Source organism: Rhinolophus ferrumequinum, chromosome 6 (genome assembly GCF_004115265.2).
Source record: "Rhinolophus ferrumequinum isolate MPI-CBG mRhiFer1 chromosome 6, mRhiFer1_v1.p, whole genome shotgun sequence".
Classification (NCBI taxonomy): domain Eukaryota; kingdom Metazoa; phylum Chordata; class Mammalia; order Chiroptera; family Rhinolophidae; genus Rhinolophus; species Rhinolophus ferrumequinum.
Genome location: NC_046289.1, coordinates 61587211 through 61609869, shown reverse-complemented (window position 1 = coordinate 61609869; position 22659 = coordinate 61587211). Strand labels below are relative to the sequence as shown.

The 22659-nt window shown below is 33.0% G+C and overlaps 1 protein-coding gene across 4 annotated transcripts in view; it reads left to right on the top strand.

Moving 5' to 3' along the window:
* The window catches only part of CTDSPL2 (CTD small phosphatase like 2), an 84557-nt gene that overhangs the window by 58094 nt on the left and 3804 nt on the right, over positions 1–22659 (top strand). For 3 of the 4 annotated variants that reach the window (XM_033108530.1, XM_033108532.1, XM_033108531.1), the window contains 7 exons: positions 484–633; positions 3169–3384; positions 7159–7237; positions 7525–7636; positions 9712–9798; positions 19689–19751; positions 19856–19935. In XM_033108530.1, the coding sequence (XP_032964421.1) occupies positions 484–633; positions 3169–3384; positions 7159–7237; positions 7525–7636; positions 9712–9798; positions 19689–19751; positions 19856–19935 (787 nt within the window). The remainder of the gene's footprint in view (positions 1–483; positions 634–3168; positions 3385–7158; positions 7238–7524; positions 7637–9711; positions 9799–19688; positions 19752–19855; positions 19936–22659) is intronic. The other variant, XM_033108533.1, reaches the window with a different exon arrangement.

The following is a 22659-nucleotide window of genomic DNA, read 5'->3' as shown; positions in this document are numbered from 1 at the left end:
CTCACTGGCCCATGTGGGACTCCAACCGGCGACCTTGGCATTAGGAGTAGGGTTCTCCAACTATCTGAGCCACCGGGCCAGCCCGAAAGTACTGTTTTCAATATAACAACATATACTGATGACTCCGTGGAAGAGAAACCTGGGGATACAGAGGGCTGACTGTATTTATTGAAAAAATAAATAAATCCATGTTTAATCCATGCAGTTCAAACTCGTGTTGTTCAAGGGTCAACTGTACTTTGAAAAACTCAGTGAATTCTAGAATTTTTAAAGAGTTAAGTAAATTTGTTATAAAGATCATTTGATTTACCAGTGATTTACCTCAAGATTTTATTAAATAATAAACTTTCCTAATATTAATGTTAATTAGTTTTCATGAAGTATTTTGTGGGGAAAAGTTATTTTTACAATGAATGATTTAGAACACATTTCTGAAAGTCATGTTTTTTAGATTACAGCTTTGTTTTTCTATTTTTTTCTTAGAAGCTGGTAGTTATGAAATGACAAATCAACATGTAAAACAAAATGGAAAATTAGAAGATAATCCTTCCTCTGGCAGTCCTCCAAGGACTACGTTGTTGGGGACCATATTTTCTCCTGTCTTCAACTTTTTTTCACCAGCAAATAAAAATGGTGAGTGTAAACCATTAAACATGATTTGGGTTTTAAAAATTAATGGTTTTCCTAGGATTTTTAAAAATCTATTTGATTTTAGTGGCATAGTTTGTCGGCATCTTATGTTTGTTTTTAGCCTCATTAAAACACATGGCTTCTGAAAGGCTTTTTTTTTTTTTTTTTTTTTTTTTTTTTAGCGACTGAAATAAATATAGGACATGTTTAATTTTATTGAAGTGAATGACCTCTGCTTTCACACTCTGAAAAGCTTGATGATAAACTTTCGGATGGAGGGAAGTTATTTTTTCTGTGTTGGGATGACTTTGTAATCCTTGAGAATGTGTACAGGAGAGACTCCAGAAGCATTTTCAATATTCTAGATCAATAAAGTGAATATGTAGAACATTTTAAGTGAGCTGAAACTAGGTCATTTTTTGTAACACAGTTGATTTTTATTATTATTGCTTGATTTTTTTTCCCCTCACCTGCCATGTATCTTCAGTTTAGACAAATAGTAAAACTACACTAATTCAAATGAATTGAAGGTTTTTATTATCTAATTTAGCCTTTGCAAAAGAATCAAAATAGGCTTATTTACCAGTGTATTTTTTAAAAAAGATTTAGCTATTATCTTTTCTGATGGTTAATACATAATTTCATACATGCTAATTTAGTCTGTAGACTATTTGACTGCAAGAGATCATGTCTTTATTTTTGCATCTACCATGTTGTTTGATATAGTGTTGGGCACATGGAAAATAGCCATTAAATACTTGGTGCCTAGTTATTTAAATTCTAATTGGAATTATGTTTCTGGATAATGATGTAATTTTTAAGAGGCAGACTGTAAAATCAAGATGTTCCAAGGCAAAAATAGTGCATGTTAGCACATTAATTTGTAATGGCAACAAAACAAAAAAATGAAACTACCTTTAACTTTGGTTAACCCAGTATTTCCTAGACATATTTGACCAAGAACCCTATTCTGTGGGACATCTTACAGAACTAGTGCTTCAGAGAACATCTTTGGAAATAAATGCTAGTGTAATGGAAAAAGAATGGGCTTTGGAGTTAAACTTGCTTTAAAATCCAGCCCTGCCGTGTTACGTTGGACCAGTTCTTTTAAGTTCTTGAGTCTCTTAATCTGTGAGAGTGGATATACCTAAATGTGAGGGGTGGTTTGAAGATTTCAGCTCATTCAGCGAATATTGAGCATCTACTGTATTCCAGCCATTGGAGATTTACAGATGGTTAACACATGGTCCCTGCCCTCAAGACATCTCCTTTTTACAGGAGGGAGAGGTATATGTAAATAAGTATAATAAATTTTTATCATGAAAAGAGGTTTTTGGGGGGAAGAGGTTAAATTTAAAGCAATGAGGGAGAAGAAATATTCTGCGAGGAAGTTGAAAGTATTAGAGGTTGGTTTTGCTGTTGAAAATGACTTTTGGAGGATTCCATAAAGAAATGGAAAAAGATGGGATCATTCCATAGTGGAAGAAGAATTGGGCAGCAGTGTCATCTAGGTGATAGCTGAGTATAATGAGGAAACTAACTTCAAATCAATCTTTATTAAGATGGAATCTTGTTGAGATGTTGTCCTTGTTTCTCCAAATGAAGAGAGAGAGAGAATAGTATATATAAATAATGCCTAGACACAGTAGGCATTTAATAAATGATATTTGCTGTAAAGAAGTTCTATAGTCAACAATACTGTATTACATGCTTCAAAGTTGCTAAGAGAATAAATCTTAAATGTTCTAACCACAAAAAAAGAAATGATAATTATGTTGTGGTATAGAGATGTTAGCTAATGCTAGCTATGATTACCATGCTAGGTTGGTAATCATATTGCACTATATAAATGTATTAAATCAACAGGTACACCTGAAACTTACACAATGTTAAATGTCAGTTATATCTCAATAAAAAAATTAAAAAGTTCTAAATTATTACTTGTTTGACTATAAATGGGTGTTTTTAAACTATTTGAACACTTTTAAAGCTTTGTTCACAAATATTACTCTAGCTTATTCTTCTAGTCTTATTCCTTTAGTATTTATTCCTCTAGTCTTATTCCTGTAGCTTATTCCTCTAGTCTTTATTCCTCATTGTTTGAAATGTCTAGACGAGACTCACTAAACAATGGTGTCTTTCCACAGGTTTGTTTCTGTTGTATTTAGTTTTTTGAAATATTTCAGTTTTTATTTTTATTAAAATATATTTGACATAACATTGTGTAAAGTTAAGGTATACATGTATTTGATGCATTTATATGTTGTAATATGATATCCGTTATAGCTGTAGTTAGCATTGCTATCATGTTGCATGATTATTCTGTCTTTTTATTGGTTGGAACAATTAAGTTCTAGTCTCTTAGCAAGTTTGATGATTATAATAAATCTTGTCTGTATTCACTAAACTGTTCAATAGATCTTTAAAGCTTATTTACTAATCATTGTAAATTTGTACCCTTAAACAACATCTGTTTTATCCTCCCACCCCTATGAGTTTTTAAATGATGATTGTGAGTACACCAAATTATGATTTCAGGAACATCAGGATCCGATTCCCCAGGACAGGCTGTGGAAGCTGAAGAGATAGTAAAACAACTTGATATGGAACAGGTGGATGAGATCACTACCAGTACTACTACGTCAACTAATGGAGCAGCTTACTCAAATCAAGCAGTTCAAGTGAGGCCATCAATAAATAATGGTTTAGAAGAAGCAGAAGAAACAGTGAACCGTGATATCCCACCCCTTACAGGTGAAGAAAATTCCTTTTCTTATGCTCTTCACAAATAATTTTTAAAAATACAGTATTTCATATTTTTTCTTAAATAGGCAGATTAAATGCATACGTTTTTCTTCCTTAAAGTTAAGAAAATTAAAATTGAAAATAAAACTTTCTCCCCAAAATCTAGTCATTTTGAAATTGGAGTTTTTAAAAAAGATTGTTCTATTAATCACTTTACAGTTTAATTATTTGTACCAATCATACTACTTGAGATATTGAACACAACTGCAAAACATGTGCTCATGGTTATGAACATACGTATAATTACACCAGTCTTAGACCCTTAGTTCTGAAGCTTCTACGTAGAGGTAGTCTCATACCTTCATTTTTGTTTCATACATAGATGACATCCCCCCAAAAGAAGCTTCTGTTCCTGGATCTCTCCCTATACTCAGACTTTGCAGCCTAATTCTGGATCCTTATACAGGCCTAATATAATTCTTGGATTCCTGAGCCATTTGTTACAGAAATGTAGAACCTCATGAGATCATAATTTATTACCTCTGAGAGGATATGGTAGATAGACATCCAAGGCTAAAAGATGAAATTGTGTTCCATCATGCTTAAAAGCAGAAACAAATTGAGGATGGCCATCTTTTCCCAGAGGGAGAAGATCTTAGACTTTTATTTTTTATTTTTTTTAATTCCTTGTGTGCCAGGTATTTGAGAGAGACTAGACTAGTTAAGAAGTATAGTTTGATAGTTTGGTATAAAGAAGTAGAATGATGTTCTTCTCTTGAATATAATGGGAAAATTAAGAAAGAAAATCATTGAAATAGCAGAAAACAATTAAAAAAATTATACAATTATGAAACTTCTGTAAACTGCAACCCAGTAATACCAGCATAAAGAGAAAAGCAGGATAATAGAAGATTCAAATTTGTCAAACTATTAATGCCTATAATGTTCAATTATAATGTTATAATTTAAGAATAATACTGACTCTAACAAGCTAATCAGCATAGATTAATCACATAGTTCATTCTTGGGTGGATAAGACTTCAAATGAACGTACTGTTGACTTATTTTATGCTAATTTCTACACCCAGTGTTGCAGGCTATTGAATGGTAAAGTCCAAGGCTTTTGGCTTCCTGTTTGATGTTTATTCTGTATTTTTGTGTGGCATATAAACCTTTGTATTTATTTTTTCTGACAACTACCGTGTTTCCCTGAAAATAAGACCTAGCCGGACAATCAGCTCTAATGCGTCTTTTGGAGCAAAAATTAATGTAAGACCCGGTCTTAAGACCGGGTCGTATAGTAAAATAAGACCGGGTATTATATTATGTTATATTATGTCATATTATATTGTGTTATATTAATTTTTGCTCCAAAAGATGCATTAGAGCTGAGTATCCGGCTAGGTCTTATTTTTTGGGGAAACGATGTGAAGATGGAGAACTTCTATAAACTTAGTTGTTTCTAGAGGGGAAAGTAAGATTTACTCCAGTTGTCTCATTCACTTATTTAATTTCATAACATTTGTTGAACACCTATTTTTTGTGATGGGCACTGTTTATAAAAGATGAGTGAGATAAGCTCCTTGACCCTGAAGAGTACACAATCTTACTGATGAGCAAAGTAGACACAAAAATTACTGTATAGTGTGCTGAGCACTATTAAAAATAAATGAGCAATGGAATATTATTCAGCCATAAAAATTGAAATTTGCCATTTGTGAGAATATGGATGGACCTAGAGGATATTATGCTAAGTGAAATAAGTCAGGAGAACAAATACCATATGATCTCACTTATATGTGGAATCTGATAAACAAAGTAAACGAACAAACAAAATAAAAACACTCATATACAGAGAACAAATTGGTGGTCGTCAGAAGCAGGAAGTAGAGGGCTTGGGGAATGGGTGAAAAAGGTGAAAGGGATTAAGAAGTACAAATTGCAGGTTATTAAAATAGGAGGATGTGAAGTATAGCATAAGGAATATAGTCAAAAACATTGTAATAACTATATGGTGTCAGATGGGGTTTAGACTTATTGGGGTGACCACTTTGTAAGGTATATAAATGTCTAATCACTGCATTGTACACCTGAAACTAATGTAATATTGTATGTCAATTGTAATTGAAAAATAAACTTAAGAAATAATGAGGAAAATGATGAGGTGGCACATTGCAGTTACTCTGGGAGGATCAGGAGAGGATAGAAGTAAATTTTTGCTGATCTTAAAAGATGAGTATGAGCGACAAAATTATTACTTTCCCTAACTTCAAGAACGCAGCAAAAGAGAACAAGAAGAAAGGAGACTGGCTCTACCATTTACTTAGCTATGTGACTTTGGACAGTTCAAGTTCTCCGAAACAGTTTTCTTACCTTTTAAATGGTAATAATAATTCAGAGTTTTGAAGGTTAGAGAGATGAAATATGATAAAGGCTTAGCATGAAGGCACTCAAATATTACTTCCTTTCTCTGAGGTTAATAGGAATTTGAAACAGAAGTGGTTGGAAGATAAAATTTTTTCATTATCCTCTTGTGCTAATGAACTGTTTAGTTGGCATACAGTTATTACAAAAATTACAGCAATTTTTATTGAGTTCTACTGCCTTAGTCCTTCTGGGCTGCTATCATATAACAAAATTTATTTCTCACAGTTCAGGAGTCTGGGAAACCTAAGTCAAAAGTGTCATTGGTGTCAGTGTCTGGTGAGGGCCCGCTTCCTGGGTCACAGACAGCTAGCTATCTTCTCACTGTGTCCTCACATGGCAGAAGCTATGAGCTCTCTGATGGGCATTCATCCCCTTCATGAGGGCTCTATCAGCATGACCTAATGACCTCATGACCACCAAAGGCTCCACCTTCAAATACCATCATATTGAGGATTAGGTTTCAATGTGTGAAATTTGGGGGGACATAAAGACTCAGTCTCTAGCATCCGCCTTAAATTTTTTTCTCTGAGACATTGCCTGTTTAGCTTGTAAGTTATCTTTGTCCTCTCCTTGAGTTTAAATTGTAATTATTGGCTTACAAAATTCCCAGCATAATTTCTAAAGCTCTATCAATTGATACGTTTTATTTCAAACAGAACAGATTATATATGTGGCATGGAATATAGAATTGCTTCTTGATTATTTTAAGTTGGTTATACGTTAGAACTAAAATAACTGGGTCTTCTAAAGCAATGATTTCTATGCAGAGCATCATTTCTTAACTATTTAAGATGATGGATAGCCCTGTGATTCCTAGAAAAATGTACCTGCAGCATTTTGTTTTTATAAGTCTTCAAGGGATTCATGGACCTCTTGAAGACTATTCATGGATCTCAGGTTAAAAAATAGCTTTGGGTCTATTGTCAACACACATGTATTGACTGCCTGTAAGTACAAGGCACTTTGTGAAGTATTACTGCTATAAGAGCACCATGAAAGTTTTACAGTTATATATATAAACACCATCCAGTTAGAAATTGAATTCTTGTGGAGTGTATTTTTGTAGTAATAAGTAGTAAATTTTCTCTTAGCTGTTAGAACTTTTAGTTCTGCTAGCCATGATATACATAGCTTGCCATTTCGTCTGTAATGGTAATTTTTTCCTTTGGATCTGAAGTTAGAGCTATGTGTTAATAAATTTGCTTTTAAATACTGTTTAGAAGTTATTTCTGTCTTATCTTTAAGCTAAAACACACAGGGCTTCAGGAAGAGCTTATATAAAAGCAGTAAAATGCATACTTCATGGAAGCATTATTGACTAAAAGTAATATTTTGTTTTTCACTTTATTAAACCAGCACCAGTAACTCCAGATAGTGGTTATTCATCAGCCCATGCAGAGGCCACCTATGAAGAAGACTGGGAAGTATTTGACCCGTGAGTTTTTTATTTTTGTTTTCTTTCGCTTTTGGAGCAGAATGAAAGTACATGTGTGGAGGGATAATTGCAAAGAGCATGTGACCTGTAGGTATTAATACTTTTACTGAGTTACTAAAATACTAATTTGTATATGTTCAGTCTTATTTACATGTTTCACATGCTTGGTTTACTAGAATAAGTATGCATTATTTAATTAAAGATTTAAAGATGGGCTGAATTTAGTAATATGTCTCATATTTACAAAAAGTAAAAATGTTCACATTTTCTTAAAATTTGATTTATAGCTATTATTTCATCAAACATGTTCCACCACTGACAGAAGAACAGCTAAATAGGAAACCTGCTCTTCCATTGAAAACTAGAAGCACACCGGAATTCTCACTAGTTTTAGACCTGGTAAGTATATTATTTGTAGACGTAGGAAAAATAAAGGAGTTAAATTCCTTTTTTAAAATACTAGCCCCAAATACCTGAAAGAATACAAGTACATGAATAGTCTTACACATTTACTATAAACATGTCTTAGGTGTTCTGAAATATTTTTATATTAAGCATAGCCCTAATGCTAGGGCCCCCAACTTGGTTAGTTATAGGTACCCTTTGAAAATAAATTAGGCTTTTTATTTTTGTATTGAAATTAATTCTTTCCCCCATATTCCTGAAACCCCTGTGATTTTTTTTTTTTTAAATCTCCCAGTAAGTTCTAATTTCATTTCGTGCCTAGATTTCACCTATTTGGGGGTCACGATTATGTTTCCTTGAAGGACCAAATATAATCTGGGCCTCAATGTATTAACTTTATGTAAGACCATAATCCTTTTCCTATTCTTATTTTTGTGTATTATCTAATGACTATTAATAGACTCTCAAAAGCATGATCTCTTAATGCTGGCTAATAAAACCTTTAATATGCTCTCTTGGTATGATTGAAAAATTTATATTTTAGGGTACCAAAAGAGCTTTGAAAACTAAATATCTTTTACATAATCTTGGAAAACATTTTATTATTTATTTAGCCCTTGTTGCTGGTACCCTATAACTGGAGATGTGGTTTAATTCTCATAAAGAATTTTTCTTCAGGAAAAGTGTATTATTTTAAATCTTAGCGTGCATTAGCATGCATTCTTCTGTTTTGAGTTCAATACCTTATAGTCTTGGCCTAAGCAGAGGTATCAGAGAAGTATCCAGATGTGGTAAATATTTAAGGTATTTATTAGAAGATAAGTAGAAAGAAAATAATTTTGAAATTAATTATGAGTAGTTTAGATTTGATGTATGTGTTATTGGATTTTTATGTTAGGAATTGATTTGGGAGGTTTCGCTATATAATTTTTAATACATTGTGAAGACAAGTAGAGAAGGAAAGATAAGAATTGGCTGTTATTTTGTACAAGTGGATAAAGCAGAATGATCAAAATTTAGGTAGGTTATATATGAAGTAGTAGTAGAATTAGCTATTCAGATGTAGGAAACAATATATATTTTTCAAGATTCTGAGAGAATTCCTTGAAATGTGTAGTCTGATATGCTATTATTAAAAGAAAATGGGGCATATCTAGAGTATTTTTTGCTCTTTGCCTCCTCAGAGTTTAACTTTAGGTTAAAAGAAACACTACAGCTAATAAGATGTGGAATCACAAGGTATGAACATTTGTGTTTCATTTTAATTCATCTTAAACACAAAAATGTGAGGGATTGTTATTAGCAGCTTTATTTTTTTTTAAGCATTGTCACTATAAATGGAAGCCCTTTTTTTAAAATCATTCAGGATTTGAGAAATATAAATGCTTGCACCTATCTTTGAATCATCCTCACTGTAATCTTTTAATGAGAAATCAGGATTTGGTAATCAAAGATGACAAGTCTTCACTGACTGCTAATATAGTTAAATGTTTGTGTCTGTGAAATATTCAACAGATACTAAAACATCCAGTTTTTAAAATGAAATTCTTTATAAAAAGCTTTAAGGATAAGGAGCTATATAAATAGAATATATGTATTTTTAAAATAATTAGATTTTGAACTTCCATTTGCTAATTGTAAAAAAAAAAAAAAAAGCACTGGATATGTGGTTTACTTAACAGAAAGTTAGCAACTACAGAACTCAGCAGTGATTCTCAAAGTTGAGCATGCATCAGAATCACCTGAAGGGCTTGTTAAAACACAGTGCTGGCTCCTCTCTTCATCCTCCACTGAGTTTCTGAATTATTGGAAGTGGAGCTGGAAAGTTTGCATTTCTAACTAGTTCCCAGGTGATGATGCTGCTTGCTGGTCCAGGGACCACACCAGAGAACCAGTGACTTAGAAAATTCTGTCCAAATTGCCACACACAGTAATATATGATAAATGTGAAAGTCTATATATGAATGGGTGCTTGAATAAATGTTTTTGGTGGTCATGAATACATAAAATTATCATTTGAAATTTCTTCTACTATCTTGGTTCATTCAATATGTGTTTTTTATTTTAAGGATGAAACACTAGTACACTGTAGTCTAAATGAGCTGGAAGATGCAGCACTTACTTTTCCAGTCCTTTTCCAAGATGTCATTTATCAGGTAATTAAAAAAAAATTTTTTTAACTTCATTTTTGGCCTGTTAGTTAACATTCTGAACTAAGAAATCTTTTATAATTTTTTTTGTGTGTGAAGTTTAATGTGTTTTTTAAATGAATTTCATGAATGTTTTAATGACTTACTAACACCAAGTAGCATCATGCTAAATAATTACATAAAACATTAATTTGTTACAAAAAGATGTGAACTTTTTTTATCCAGTGATCTCTGCTAGTTTTACAATCTGTTTGCCAGCAGGTGGAGGCAGGAGCACTGACATCATAGATCCCTGAGAAAAACTTGCCAGGTTAATACCTGGTGTGTTTTTTCCCCTCTGAAATCCAGTCAACACAAAGAAAACTCATTCCTTGTTGGTCATTTTTATTTCCTTTTGTAGTAATATGGTCTGTAGATTCCAGTTTGGTTGATCTACTTTATATTAATCACAGAATTCCAGGATACTCTTCTAGTTACTGCTTTGCTTAAAAAATTTGGGTATAAACATTTCTCCCTCATCTGTGTTGATAGACAGGTAACAGTGCAAAATACAAATATTTACATTTCACTGTGAATTATAGTTTATGTGTGTTGGCCATAGTTTTTATTTTATGTGTAAGATTTTCTTATCATAAAATTTGAATTAGTATATGTGAATACACTTTGAAAGTTGGAAGGAAAGTGGCTTTCTGTGGTGGCAGTTGTTATTTAATTAGTATTACCTTCATATATACCAGTTGTTGAAGAATTGGGAAAGTGTCAAAAGCTTGTCAAGAGAAAACCAACGCAAGGATTAACTAAATAAAGCCACAGAATATTTACCATGAGGGTGATGAAAAGGTGTTCATGGTTGTTTATATGCTCTTAGTAGGCAGTTAGAATTTGGGTATTGTTTTCTTGGCACATGATAGTTATTATTTCTTAGGAATCAAAAAAATCTCAAAGTTAGGAAGTTTGTTGTTCAGAGTCTGCTTTACCTACTTGCAATGAGTTACAAAAGGATTTATTTTAGCAGTTATTGTGGGTTCTAGTTTACTCTAGATAGGTGTTGTAGGTGTGTTGATATATGAATACTATATTCATTTCCCTTTTATGTAAACTGGTTTTAATTCTGATGTCTGATCAGAGGATGAGCAAAATATACATAAAAATAAGGGATTTAAAGGTTTTTGTATTCTTTTTTAACAATATTATTCGGTTTAAGGTAAATCTTCTCCTTAATAAGATATTTTGTGCCAAATAGGTTGTTCTTGTTTAGTACACTTCAAAGACAGGAGTCCTGTGGCAAATAAATGTAGAATAGCAAGCGGTATCTTAGTTCTGTCTTTTTAGCTTGATAACCTTGTTTGTTTCAAAATTGCAGTTAAAAACAATGGCTTTCAGGCTTTGAATTTGGAAAGGAAAGCTGTTATTTGAAAAATAATTATTTTGAGATGACTTCTTACACTTTCAGATTTATTTCTTGCAGATGGTTTTGGTCTGTTTATGTAGTTTTTAATAGTGAAATAAGAAACTTAGAAAGTAAAAGAGTTTCATTCTTCACCTTCATGAGCATTTCTTTTCAGTGTGACCATAAAATTGAATTTTTTCATACTGCTTCTACCATTTCTGCTTCAGTTCTCTTCTGTATCAAGTTCTTATTATTTTCATGTGCATTTGAATAGTTGTCTTATTTTGAATAAAAGGCTTCTAGCAGTGCATGTGACTAAATACTTATAAAAATCATTTATGTACTACATCTACCTCTGTGGAATTCAAAGAACTCTTTTTTTCTGACATATTCTGAGGTATACTTTCTGAAGCTGAAAAATAAATGATCTAGCTTAAATTAGGAGCAATGAAAAGGAAGTTTGACTCTTACAAGTTATAGAGATGATTGCATTTTAATATTATGATTTAGTTACTACTATATCATGTACAGAGTTTAGTTCCTCTTCAGTAAATTTTTGAGGCTGTCCATAGTTAATATTGGGTACATTCCCTTGGATTTCTGGTTTTGGCATGGCTATTCTGCTGCTTTTTTAAAATAACTGAAGAAATCTTGGGTTAGGGTTCCTCCAGTTTTCAGACCAGCAAGCTCCCTTTAAACAGGGAATGATGTCTTTTAAACTTTCAGTGGTGTTGTCTCCATCTACTGGCAAAGAAGAAATATACACAAGGGTCTGAGATGATCTAAGAGATTTTGGAGAAACCACATTATTAGGTAAGATGTAACTTACATATTCAACCACTACGACATAATGTGGCCCACTTAAAGGTAGAAACCTGTAAAATACTGTATATACTCTTAAAAATAATTTGTTGGGGTGAAATTCACAACATAAAATTAACTATATTTAAGTGAACAGTTCATGGCATTTATTTACTCTTGAATATCAGTTCCATAGCATTGATGTATATACTCTTAAAAATAAAAAGGATATTTTTAAGATAGGATCAAAATTTTTCATCTGAATCAAAGCCAGATAGTGTCCTCTTGGGACTTATTTTACTTTTGCTTTCTTTTTTGGTAAGTTCATTATGGTTGACCTATGTCTAGTTTTAATTCTGCTTGTTATTTCTCTTACTTTCAAAACAATGTGAAGTGTAAATTGTCTTACATATGTTTTAATAATCGTCTATATCAGGTTGGCAAACTTTTTCCTATAAAGGGCCATCTGTTAATATTTTAGGTTTTGCAGTCTCTGTTACAACTGCTTTTTCTGCCATTGTAGCATGAAAGTAGTCATAGACAGTACATGATTGAATAAGTATTGCTGTGTACCAATAAAACTTTATTTACAAAATTAAGTGACAATTTGCATGTGGTCCACAGTCTGTAGTTCTCTGGTCCTTGGTCTAATAATTATGAGAGTATATACAGTAAATTTACATATTCAAATTCTTTCTAAGAGGAAATAAGTAATCAAATGTTCATCAAAATTCTTGTTAATATACAGAGAAATTTAAAATTATATCCACTCTAATTTGGTTGTGGGCTCTCTTAGTTTTCTTAGATGAGAGTTTGAGGGAAATTTAAGGTGGCCATTATTCATATTTAAAGATTGCCTAACTTCATGATTTATACTCTTGATTAATAAGTAGGACTCAGCGTAGTTAATGCGAGTCTTAGAATTTACAAGCAGGTAGATTATTCAAGCCTCAATTTAGTACCTTGAGTGTTTTTGAATTCCATTTCTAGGGGATTAAAAAAATACTTAAAAAATCCAACTCAAAATTTGATGTATGTTATTACTGACACTATATGAATAGACAGATTGTAGTTTGTGTATATGGAGGCAAAAGTAATTGGAAAGAAGAACTGAGTTTTTAAAGTGAGGGTATGGCACTCACAAAGGTAAAGTGTTTTGATTTTTGTTTGAATAGGTCTTCCCTCCCCCTTAAATTGGTATTTTTTCCCATAAATTGATTTATAGTTAGTTACTGGGAAAATGTCTTTCTTTATTCGTAGAATGTTATAAATGCATTTGATATCTGGAAAAACAAGTGCATAATCAGTTGTCATGCACGTGTTTATTTAATCTTTGTATTTAGCGTATATTGACGCATTATCAGGAAATCCATCTCGTGGTGTTACTCGGTTAAGAGGTCTCCACTGTATTTAGTTTCTGTTCCTGCAGATCCACCAATTCAAGACTCTAGGTCATCTCACTCCCTCTTCCATCCAGAAGATGACTTCTATCCACAAGCAGGACTGAATCAAAAGACAGATTTTTCACTTAGCTCTTGAGCTGAACAACCTCCTCAATGACCTTCCTCTGTCTCCATCAAGAACTGGAGCTCAGTTTTTTGAAGATGTAATAGAGCTACTCAGCCCAAACGTGGCTAATTGAAGACAAAAAGAAGATGCCTCATATGTTTCACCACAGTGCAGCCAAACGTAACTGTGTTGTCCAACTCCTCATTCTGTAAAGTATGACAGGGGCATCTGATTTTTGACTCTGTTCACCTTTAAGACTTTAGCCAGTCAGTGGCTTTCTGAAGATCAGTAAAATCAACAAGCTTTGGGTCAGCTGTCCAGAAATCAGATTGTGGTAAGCACTCAAGGAGAGATAGGATCCTGTAGGGAGCTGCGTGCTAAAGGATGCTTTGCTTTACTAGTAGAGGTTGCTTTTATGGGAAAAGTTGGGGGGAAAACTGGGTGGGAAACCCATGTTTAGCAAAGCTCAGCCTCTCTTCCCAGTTATTGTAGTTTATTTTCTTGGAAACCTACAGCCTAGGATAATTTTCTTAAGGATCTCAAATATTTTGTACAACAGAACAAGAGAAGTAGAGGGTCAGTGGCTTCTTATCTCCTCTACAGTCTTTCCCAGAAAAGGCAGCGTTTTTGCTTCATGAAGAAAAAAGCAGTCATTTAAATGGAGAGTTTTATATTAAATTCCTAATCAAGTTTTTCTTTCTCTCAGGCTCTGACTTAAATTGATAACCAAGAGGCATTTTGTTTTGACCTTCATAAAGCATAATTTTGTACAAAAGTAGTATGTATATTTGTGTCATAAATAAAACATTTGAGGTTGTGGATACTTAGTATTGAGGAGTGCTATTTCAGTTGGTTAGGGAACAATATTTTGACAATTGTGGGTTAATGTTAAAAATAATTTTAAAGTAACTTTCCTATCCTTATTAGTAAGTATAGTCAGTCATTGGCATTCATTTTTCATCATTATTATCTTTAGGTTACAAAAGGAACGATATAGCTGAAACCTATAATTGTCTACTTCTCAAAGACAAGAAAATGTATTTCATGAGGAATTATTTGCATTCTTTGTAAATGTATCTTAAAATTAGAAGCAGTTTATTGAAAGTACATGGAAAGTTCTTGTTCACCACCTGACAATGTTCTGCAAATTTAGGAAAGGTGACACTTGGTTACTAAGCGTGTTAAATTGGAGATTTCATTTCAGTTTTTATAGGCAATATTTGTGTTTCACTAAAAAGGCCTTTTATTGCTTTTAAAATGACTAAAATTTAATATAAACACATCAATAGTTTGTTTATATACACAAGTATATGTATACATTTCAATTTAAAATAATACATAAGTGGCTAATTTTTACTTGAAAATTATTGCTACTCTTAATATACCATTTATATGAATACATTAATCTTCACTTTATCCCACTTGGATTGTGTAAGAGAATTATTTTTTAAATTTATTTCTACTTAATACAGTGTAAAGTTTTGTAGAAGCTTTTAGTTTGGAGATTTTTGTTTTTTATTGATTCTGATGCTTTAGTATTTACCTATTCATTCCCAGATTGATCCACCTACAAAGAGATGACTGTAAAAATCACCCAATAGGCTATGAAGTTGAGGCCTCTGAGGGCCTACCTGAGCAACCCTCTTTCTATGGAGAAGGTTGGGGGTTTTGTCTCTATGCTCTGGTATTGGTGTTAAGAAAATGTTATGTACAATTGTTGAGCTATCAACTGATGCAGTTCATTATTACTGTCCCTTTTCTACTGTCCCATAGTTTGAGGCCATGGGACTTGCTCTTTGAGTTAAAGGTTGCCCAGTTCTGCCCCATAGAATCATACTCGTTCCATACTCATGTTCCCCTTATAACTGTCATATTTCCCTTATAACTGATTAGTTTTAAATAATACACTGGATAGTAGTAATAGCTATTTGTAGGCTCAATGTGCCAGGTGCTACTCTAGGTACTTAAATGCGTTAACTTATTTAAACCTCACAACCCTATGAGGTAGGTGCTGTTATACCCATTTTAAACTGAGGTGTACGGAGGGTTAAAAAATTGGCAGAGCCGCCTGTACACCTATGGTATCTACTAATGGTAAGATTTTTCAGTTATTTGTAGCATCTCATTCTTCACATTCCCCAGTGTTGTTAGTTTTTTACTGCTTTAAATTCTTACTGCTGATAAAGTAGATCACATTCACCAATCATTTTTCTTTTTAATTTAAAGATGCCATTCTCTTAAGTGGGTGAGTCCCACTGAATTTACCATTTTTCTTTCCTACAAGAGTGTAGCAAATAAGTTCAAAGGATATCATGGGGAAACGATTAAAGATGTTTATTTTTGAATGTATTATGGTCATATTATCTGCTTAAAACCATTTAGAAATATTTTTCCAAAAAAGATTTCACATGTAAGAAATTTTTTTTCTTAATCACTTGCCCACAAATTGAAACGGCTTATCTTCGGGCGTCTTTCATTCTTTCTCTCTCTCTCTCTTAATCTCTCAATATCTCTCTCTCTCTCTCTCTCTCTCTCTCTCTCTCTCTCTCTCTCTTGCTCTCTCCCCCTCTCTCTCTCTCCCTCCCTCCCTCCCTCCCTGCCTCTCTCCCCCCACCCCCCTCTTTCTTTCGTCATGCTGTTAATGTGATAATGGATAAAGGTTTGGTAAACTAGCAGTCAGAATACTCAGTGTATATAATTTGATATTACGTGCTTAGGCATGAATTTGAATTTAGATAAGACTATCACAAAATATAATAAATTTATAACTGGATTGCTATTTTAATTACTACTCTTATTAAATCTAGTCCTATTAACCATTTATGGCCTATTAGGACTATCTATATACACAATTGTCAAACATTTTCATTGTCTCAATACCAAAGTATGGGCTGACAGGTATTGTTCATATCAAGTAGTGTTAATGTACTGTTAATGTAATATTTTCTGTTATATATTTATCACTCTTCTATATAAAATTTAAATTTTGGTAAAATCAGTCCATAATAGATGATACAAGATTAGTCCCATTGCCACTATTTAGCAGATATTATTCTAATAGATTTTATTTAAAAGTTTTGCATAATGAACATATGTTCATAAATCCCTATCTTTGGGTATTAGTCAACCTTATTTAAGACATTTCTTTGTGTATTGTATTTTTATATAATTCTTACAGCATTATGCGTTATTTTTAAAACTATTGGCTTTTCAAAATACATTTGGTTTAGTGATAGATTAAAACTATTTGTAGTGAAGACAGACAATTGCTGTATATTTGGAGGAACATATGTATACAATACTAAAACGAAACTTTTGGCCTAATCTTACATTTGGGAGACTACGTAGTTTTGAAGAGTTGTATGTTTGAAGAAGGATGGTTGGTGAAATATTAAGTAGAGAAAGAATGTAAAAAATAGGGAATTGGCAGTTCAAAACAGGAATTTTTGTTGTTTAGGAGAAGAAAATGAAGTTAAAAACATCTGTGGAATAGTTTTTGAAGCATTTGGAGGCACGCCTATGTGTGCATCTGTATGTTAATATATGTGTGACCTAACACAATAAGTGATTGTAATCTCACTGTATTATACATACCTTACAAGTGTTCGTTTCCTACTGGACAATCTTAGTGCTTCTTGATTTCTAGTTATTTCTGCTTTAAGATATCACCCAAATGACTTTGACCCTGCGGGCCCTATGTCTCTATTTCTGTTTTTCTTTGAGCTTTTGCCTTTGCAGCACATGGCAGAACCCCATGTGGTCCCAACCCCACCCCACTTCACTGATACTTTGTACCTTTGTCACTAACCACCTCGGTTTCTGCTTAGTTTTTTAATCCTGAAACACCTTCCTGTTCAAAAGGTGACTCTGTTCTGAGGGTAGGAACTTTTATAATCAACAATTAACTCTATTTTCATGGTAAGGAAACACTCTAGCAACATATTCTCCCATTTTCAGTGCCCCCTTTAATTCCCAGTACACAAGCACATTTTTAAAGTAATGTCTAATTTAAGATGTATTTTATATTTAAATGTAGTCAAATGCATAATGAAGTCGACCTATTCTGAAATTCACTGTATAAGAAGTTGGAAAATCACACCTTTGTACAGCATTCCACTTTTATACTTGGATAATATTGTTTAAATAGAAGTATTCATTTACAATGGAAGTGTGTGAGTGTTCAGAGGAAACATCCCAAATTACTGAGGCCCTGCTTCTCTTCGTTTACAGTATGGAGCAAGTGATAACAGGGATATCGAAAACAAATGAAAACGTTTATACATATGCAAAAGTGAAATTTTTTTATTATTAAAGGCACGTAAGTGATAAACCTTAGCCACAAACAAAAGGCTCTGATAGTTCGCACGTAAGTGATAAACCTTAGCCACAAACAAAAGGCTCTGATAGTTCATGGTTTATCATCCTCCACAAGATCAGGTAATTGAAAAAACTATTGGCAGAATTGATGGTTTGTTTTCTTTTTTCTTAACCATAACAAACCTATTTTGACAAGACCCATAGTTAATAGAAAATGATTTTGCCAGCAAAGGTAGTAATATATCTAAAATCTATTAGTTACATGGATTACCAAACAAATAAGGTGTGGTTTTCAACCCAGGCCACAAACTATACCAGATGTTTTAGGATGAAAGTATTAAAATTAATTAGCAACTCTAGTTAAATTTTTTGTACCTCATCCTTAAAGAGAGTGATTGGATACTGAGGATTTTGTTGTTTTTATTTGCTAGGGGTAGGGATAGGTGTCTTACTTTGTTTTTGACTAGTCAAGAAATTGAGATAAAATGTCTAATAGAACTAAAAACAAGTATACTTTTATCATTCTAGCCTGTAGATGGGGTTAGAGTGATATTATTAGCATATTAATAATTGTCTGAAATTTGTCTTCCACAAGTAATCAGTTCTTAAGGAAATTCAATAGTTGTCCTTGTGTAGTCATGTAGGGTTGCCTCTCTATTTTGTCTATATTGCTTAACTTCAGGCAGTTCTATTTCACAACAAATTTTTATCAAGTACTTACTATGTATTTGGCACCGTCTTATGCCCTTTGGGCTTTGGAAATTACAAAGATTGATAGTATATAGTCCCTACGTCCAAGAATCCTTTGCATGATTTCTCTGTTCTGCCCTAAAACATTCCTAGAACTAGATTTTTATCATGAGGGCATTTTTATGTGGATGTACACTGATGACAGTTAAACTCCATGAGGCCTAGATTTTGAATTTTTTGCCATCACAGATTTTTGTAATCTGGGTCCAGTGAATCTGATACATAGGTGTTCTGTAGATACTTGTTGTTCATGGTAATTGAGGTTGATAATCACCTTTAAGTGGAGTACAAAATTTTTAAAAATTTTGTCACAAAATGAATATAATTTAAAGGAGTCAAAATCTTGTAAATCAATTTTAGTGGTTGCTCATGGCTTATGTTTGTGCTTTTTGAATATTGGAGTATATTATAAGAGTTACATTAAATGTAGGCAAGAAGGCACACAGAAATAAGAAAATATGTATATAAGGCAGTTCTTTGGGTAACTGGTGTTTCACTATTATATTTTCTATCTCAAGTAGCCCAGTAGTGCTAATTTAGATGCTACCTCTGAATCGGTAAATGGTAGAACAAGAAGATTGATTTCTGAAAAATTCCAGGTATTTAAAACCACCAATCCCAACATCTCTTTCTTGAACATTGCTTACCTTAATAGAAATTTAAAATAAAGGTATTCTTAGCAGGTGATTGTTGAGAAGAAATTCTGAGTAATTATTGAGGAAGGTCATTGAGACAGGTCAGCTAGAGATGGACACACAGCTTGCCTAATAATTGGATGGATGCTACCTGGCTGGAAGATGGAGCTGATTGGTGGATCAAACTCTCAGAGGGAAACCTCACACTTTTAGTTTAAATGTTTATTAAGATTATATTCCATGAAATATTATTGTATGCTGCTATTTAATTATTAAAAAGTGAAATTATCACCAATGATTATTATTAGCCCACCAAAAGGTTGTTTTAAGTGATTTTTGGTATGTGAAATATATCTGGTTGAGTGGTACTTAGCAAACTTTTTTATTTTTTTCAAATACGAACTTGATAACATATCCAGAGTTAGGACACAACATACCTTATAGTTTCTATTTTATATGTTTATTTGCTGAAGCTTATCTTTGTATTTCTTCAGGTTTATGTGAGATTAAGGCCATTCTTCAGGGAATTCCTGGAACGAATGTCTCAGATGTATGAGGTAAACATGCATAAGCTAATTACATAAGTATTTTTATTTTATTCAACATAGTACCCATATTTAGATCATGTATAATGATTACTTCTTTTCCCCTGAATTTGTAGATCATTCTTTTTACTGCTTCTAAGAAGGTGTATGCAGACAAGTTACTGAACATACTAGACCCTAAAAAGCAACTGGTCAGGTAAATTCAATTAAGAAATAGTGGAAATGTCTGTCATACTGATCTGTGAAATTACGATGATTATAGTAATTTTCATGTCCTTTTTCAGTGGGCGGCATATATAGAGATTTCTTGGGTTGAATGGTGAAAATAAATAAACTTTTTAAGCCCCAAAACTCCAGACAGACTTTCTTAAATGGATACAAAGATCAAATGTATTTATTTATTGTTAACAGCTGTATCCTCACCTTTTTTGGGATTGGGGGGAGAGGGGGGTATGTGGAATTTTTCACTGTGTGCATGATGTTCTCATTTCCTTATGTATCTGAGATAATGCATGTTATAATGCACTTTTTTAATGGCATAGAGAAATAAAGTTAATTTTAACAGAAAGCATCAAATAAAACTTTTGCTTTTTTCAAGAGCAAATTTATCTTCCATTGAAATGAAAATGTTACATGAATCTAATTGGAAATTGCAGTTGGCTTAGTCACTCAGCCTGAGACCTGATCTAGTCTCAGGTCTTGTGGGTGTCCTGAGCCTGCAGATGGGGTGTGTTCCTGGTTAAGTGGGGAGTGCCTTGGGTAATTTTAAAACAGTTTGAAAATTAGTCCAACTGAGGTAGTAACACTGCAGCAGTCTTGCTGCATTCTGTAAGATGTAGGAGTTAATCTTTGAGGTTTTGACCAAGAGCTGAGAGAGATGCCACAAGAGGCTTATTACAGCTGTCATAGCTGAGTATTCATTTTCTAGAATACTTTCTCCCATATTATCCTAGTGAAAAATCCTAAGCTCAATTGCTACTGTTGATAGTACCTTTATTATTGAGTGATTGCAACTATGATGAAAGGCTTTTCCTAATGTCCATGTTTAGGAGGTTTTCTTTCTTACAAATAGAACTATTTTTTTTTTAATCTAAAGGATTAAAATTTGACCTTGTCATTAGTTTCCATTTTATCTTTCATATAAGCAAGTTTCACACATGCAAAATAGAAAATGTATTTTCTATTCATAAAAGTATAACTTATTACCATTTTGCCTAACTTTAACAAAAGTATACACGTGATTTTGCTTTGATCACTTCATTCTGAATATTTTTATTCAGTATTTCCAATGTTCCAGGGAACAGTGGTGAGCAACACAAGCCCTTACCCTGGAGCTTCATTTTACTGGAGGACAAATTGTAGTCATACAATTATATTATTACAAATTAATATCCCTCTTTTAAACTAGTATTCTAAAATCTACACATTTGGGAGTTTAAATTTGTTTTATCTTTCTACTTTTTGGAAAAACTTCTTGAACAATATATTGAATTCATTAGAGTGTTGTAGGGAATTCTTCTGTGGTGACAAGGTCGACTCAGAAGTTCCTGTGATCTCGGAATCCCATGGGTCCAAATGCAAATTTGATGACTAGTAAAAGTAGTCTCTTTCTAAAACTGCAAATACATGCTACTGACACTCAGATTTCTGAATAACTGGAGAGGTTTTAGTGTAATCTAATGAAAATAACTGTTGGTACCCCCATATATATTCAGTTGTCTCTGGTCACAGGTGATTTTGCTGCTATTGGGGAAGAAGCATCTATAGTGACTTGCATGTACATCCAATTTCCTCATATTTAAATGTTTAAGCCATAAAGTAGAGAATCTTGTTTAGGCCCAACCAGGACCTTATTTCAAAGGAGGACTGTCTTTAAACTTTTCAGAGGTAGATAATCATTTAACTAATTAAAAGTATTCATTATAATAAGGGGGAAAGAACTGTTTAAACTACATTTTGTCTGCTTGTAAAATTCTCACTCTTTGCCATCACCACTGGCACTGATATTTTTAAGGTTGAGTTTTGTTGGGTTTTTGTTATTGTTGTTAGAACTATGACAGATTTTGTTGGTAGAAAATGTCCCTTTCTTGAAATTGCATGATTAAAAATACGGGTATGAGTAGGCCCTAGCTCCTGAAAATTTAGTGGGATTAAGACACAAGGAAGCCAAACTACCAAATTATTAATGTCTACAAATGGAGTATTTCGAGGTGATCTGTATCAATTACTAGTAATATTCAGAGACTAATATTTTTGAGTGCTAAATGAAGATTATATAATTATTACAGTATGTATTATTATAAAATCTTTAATAGCTTTTTTAAATGATATAGAATTTTTCACTTTACTGTCTTATCATTGGTGAAACATCAGTTTACATTGGTTATACTTAACTCTGAATTCATCATTTCAGTCCTTGTTTTTTCAAGTGCACACACACACACACACACACACACACACTATTAAAAGAAAGATGGGCGTTTGGGAAAAGTTGAAATGATGGAATGTTTTGGCCTCCACCCTTTTTCTCAGAAATTGTAAGGGAAACTAAAAACATTTTTAAAATGCCGACACAGAAACATTCCTTCTTATATTTTCTATTCTGGCATGTACAGGGATAGGGAGGCTGTGTGGTCTTCTGGTTAGAGCAAAGGACTGGGAGCCAGGACGATCCTGGGTTCCAATGCGGGGCTAACCACTGACTTACTGTGTGACCTTGGGCAAGTCACTTGATCTCCTTGTGCCTCAGTCAACCATCTGGAAAATTGGTTAAAAAGCAGGACCTCGCTGACAACCAGATGCTGCATCTGAACTGAGCTTTCCTGGGTAAATAAATTACAAAAACAATTTACAGAGTTTTTAATCCCTCTTTATAATTTGATATAATATTTTGGGATAAACCAGAGTTATTTAAGGCATG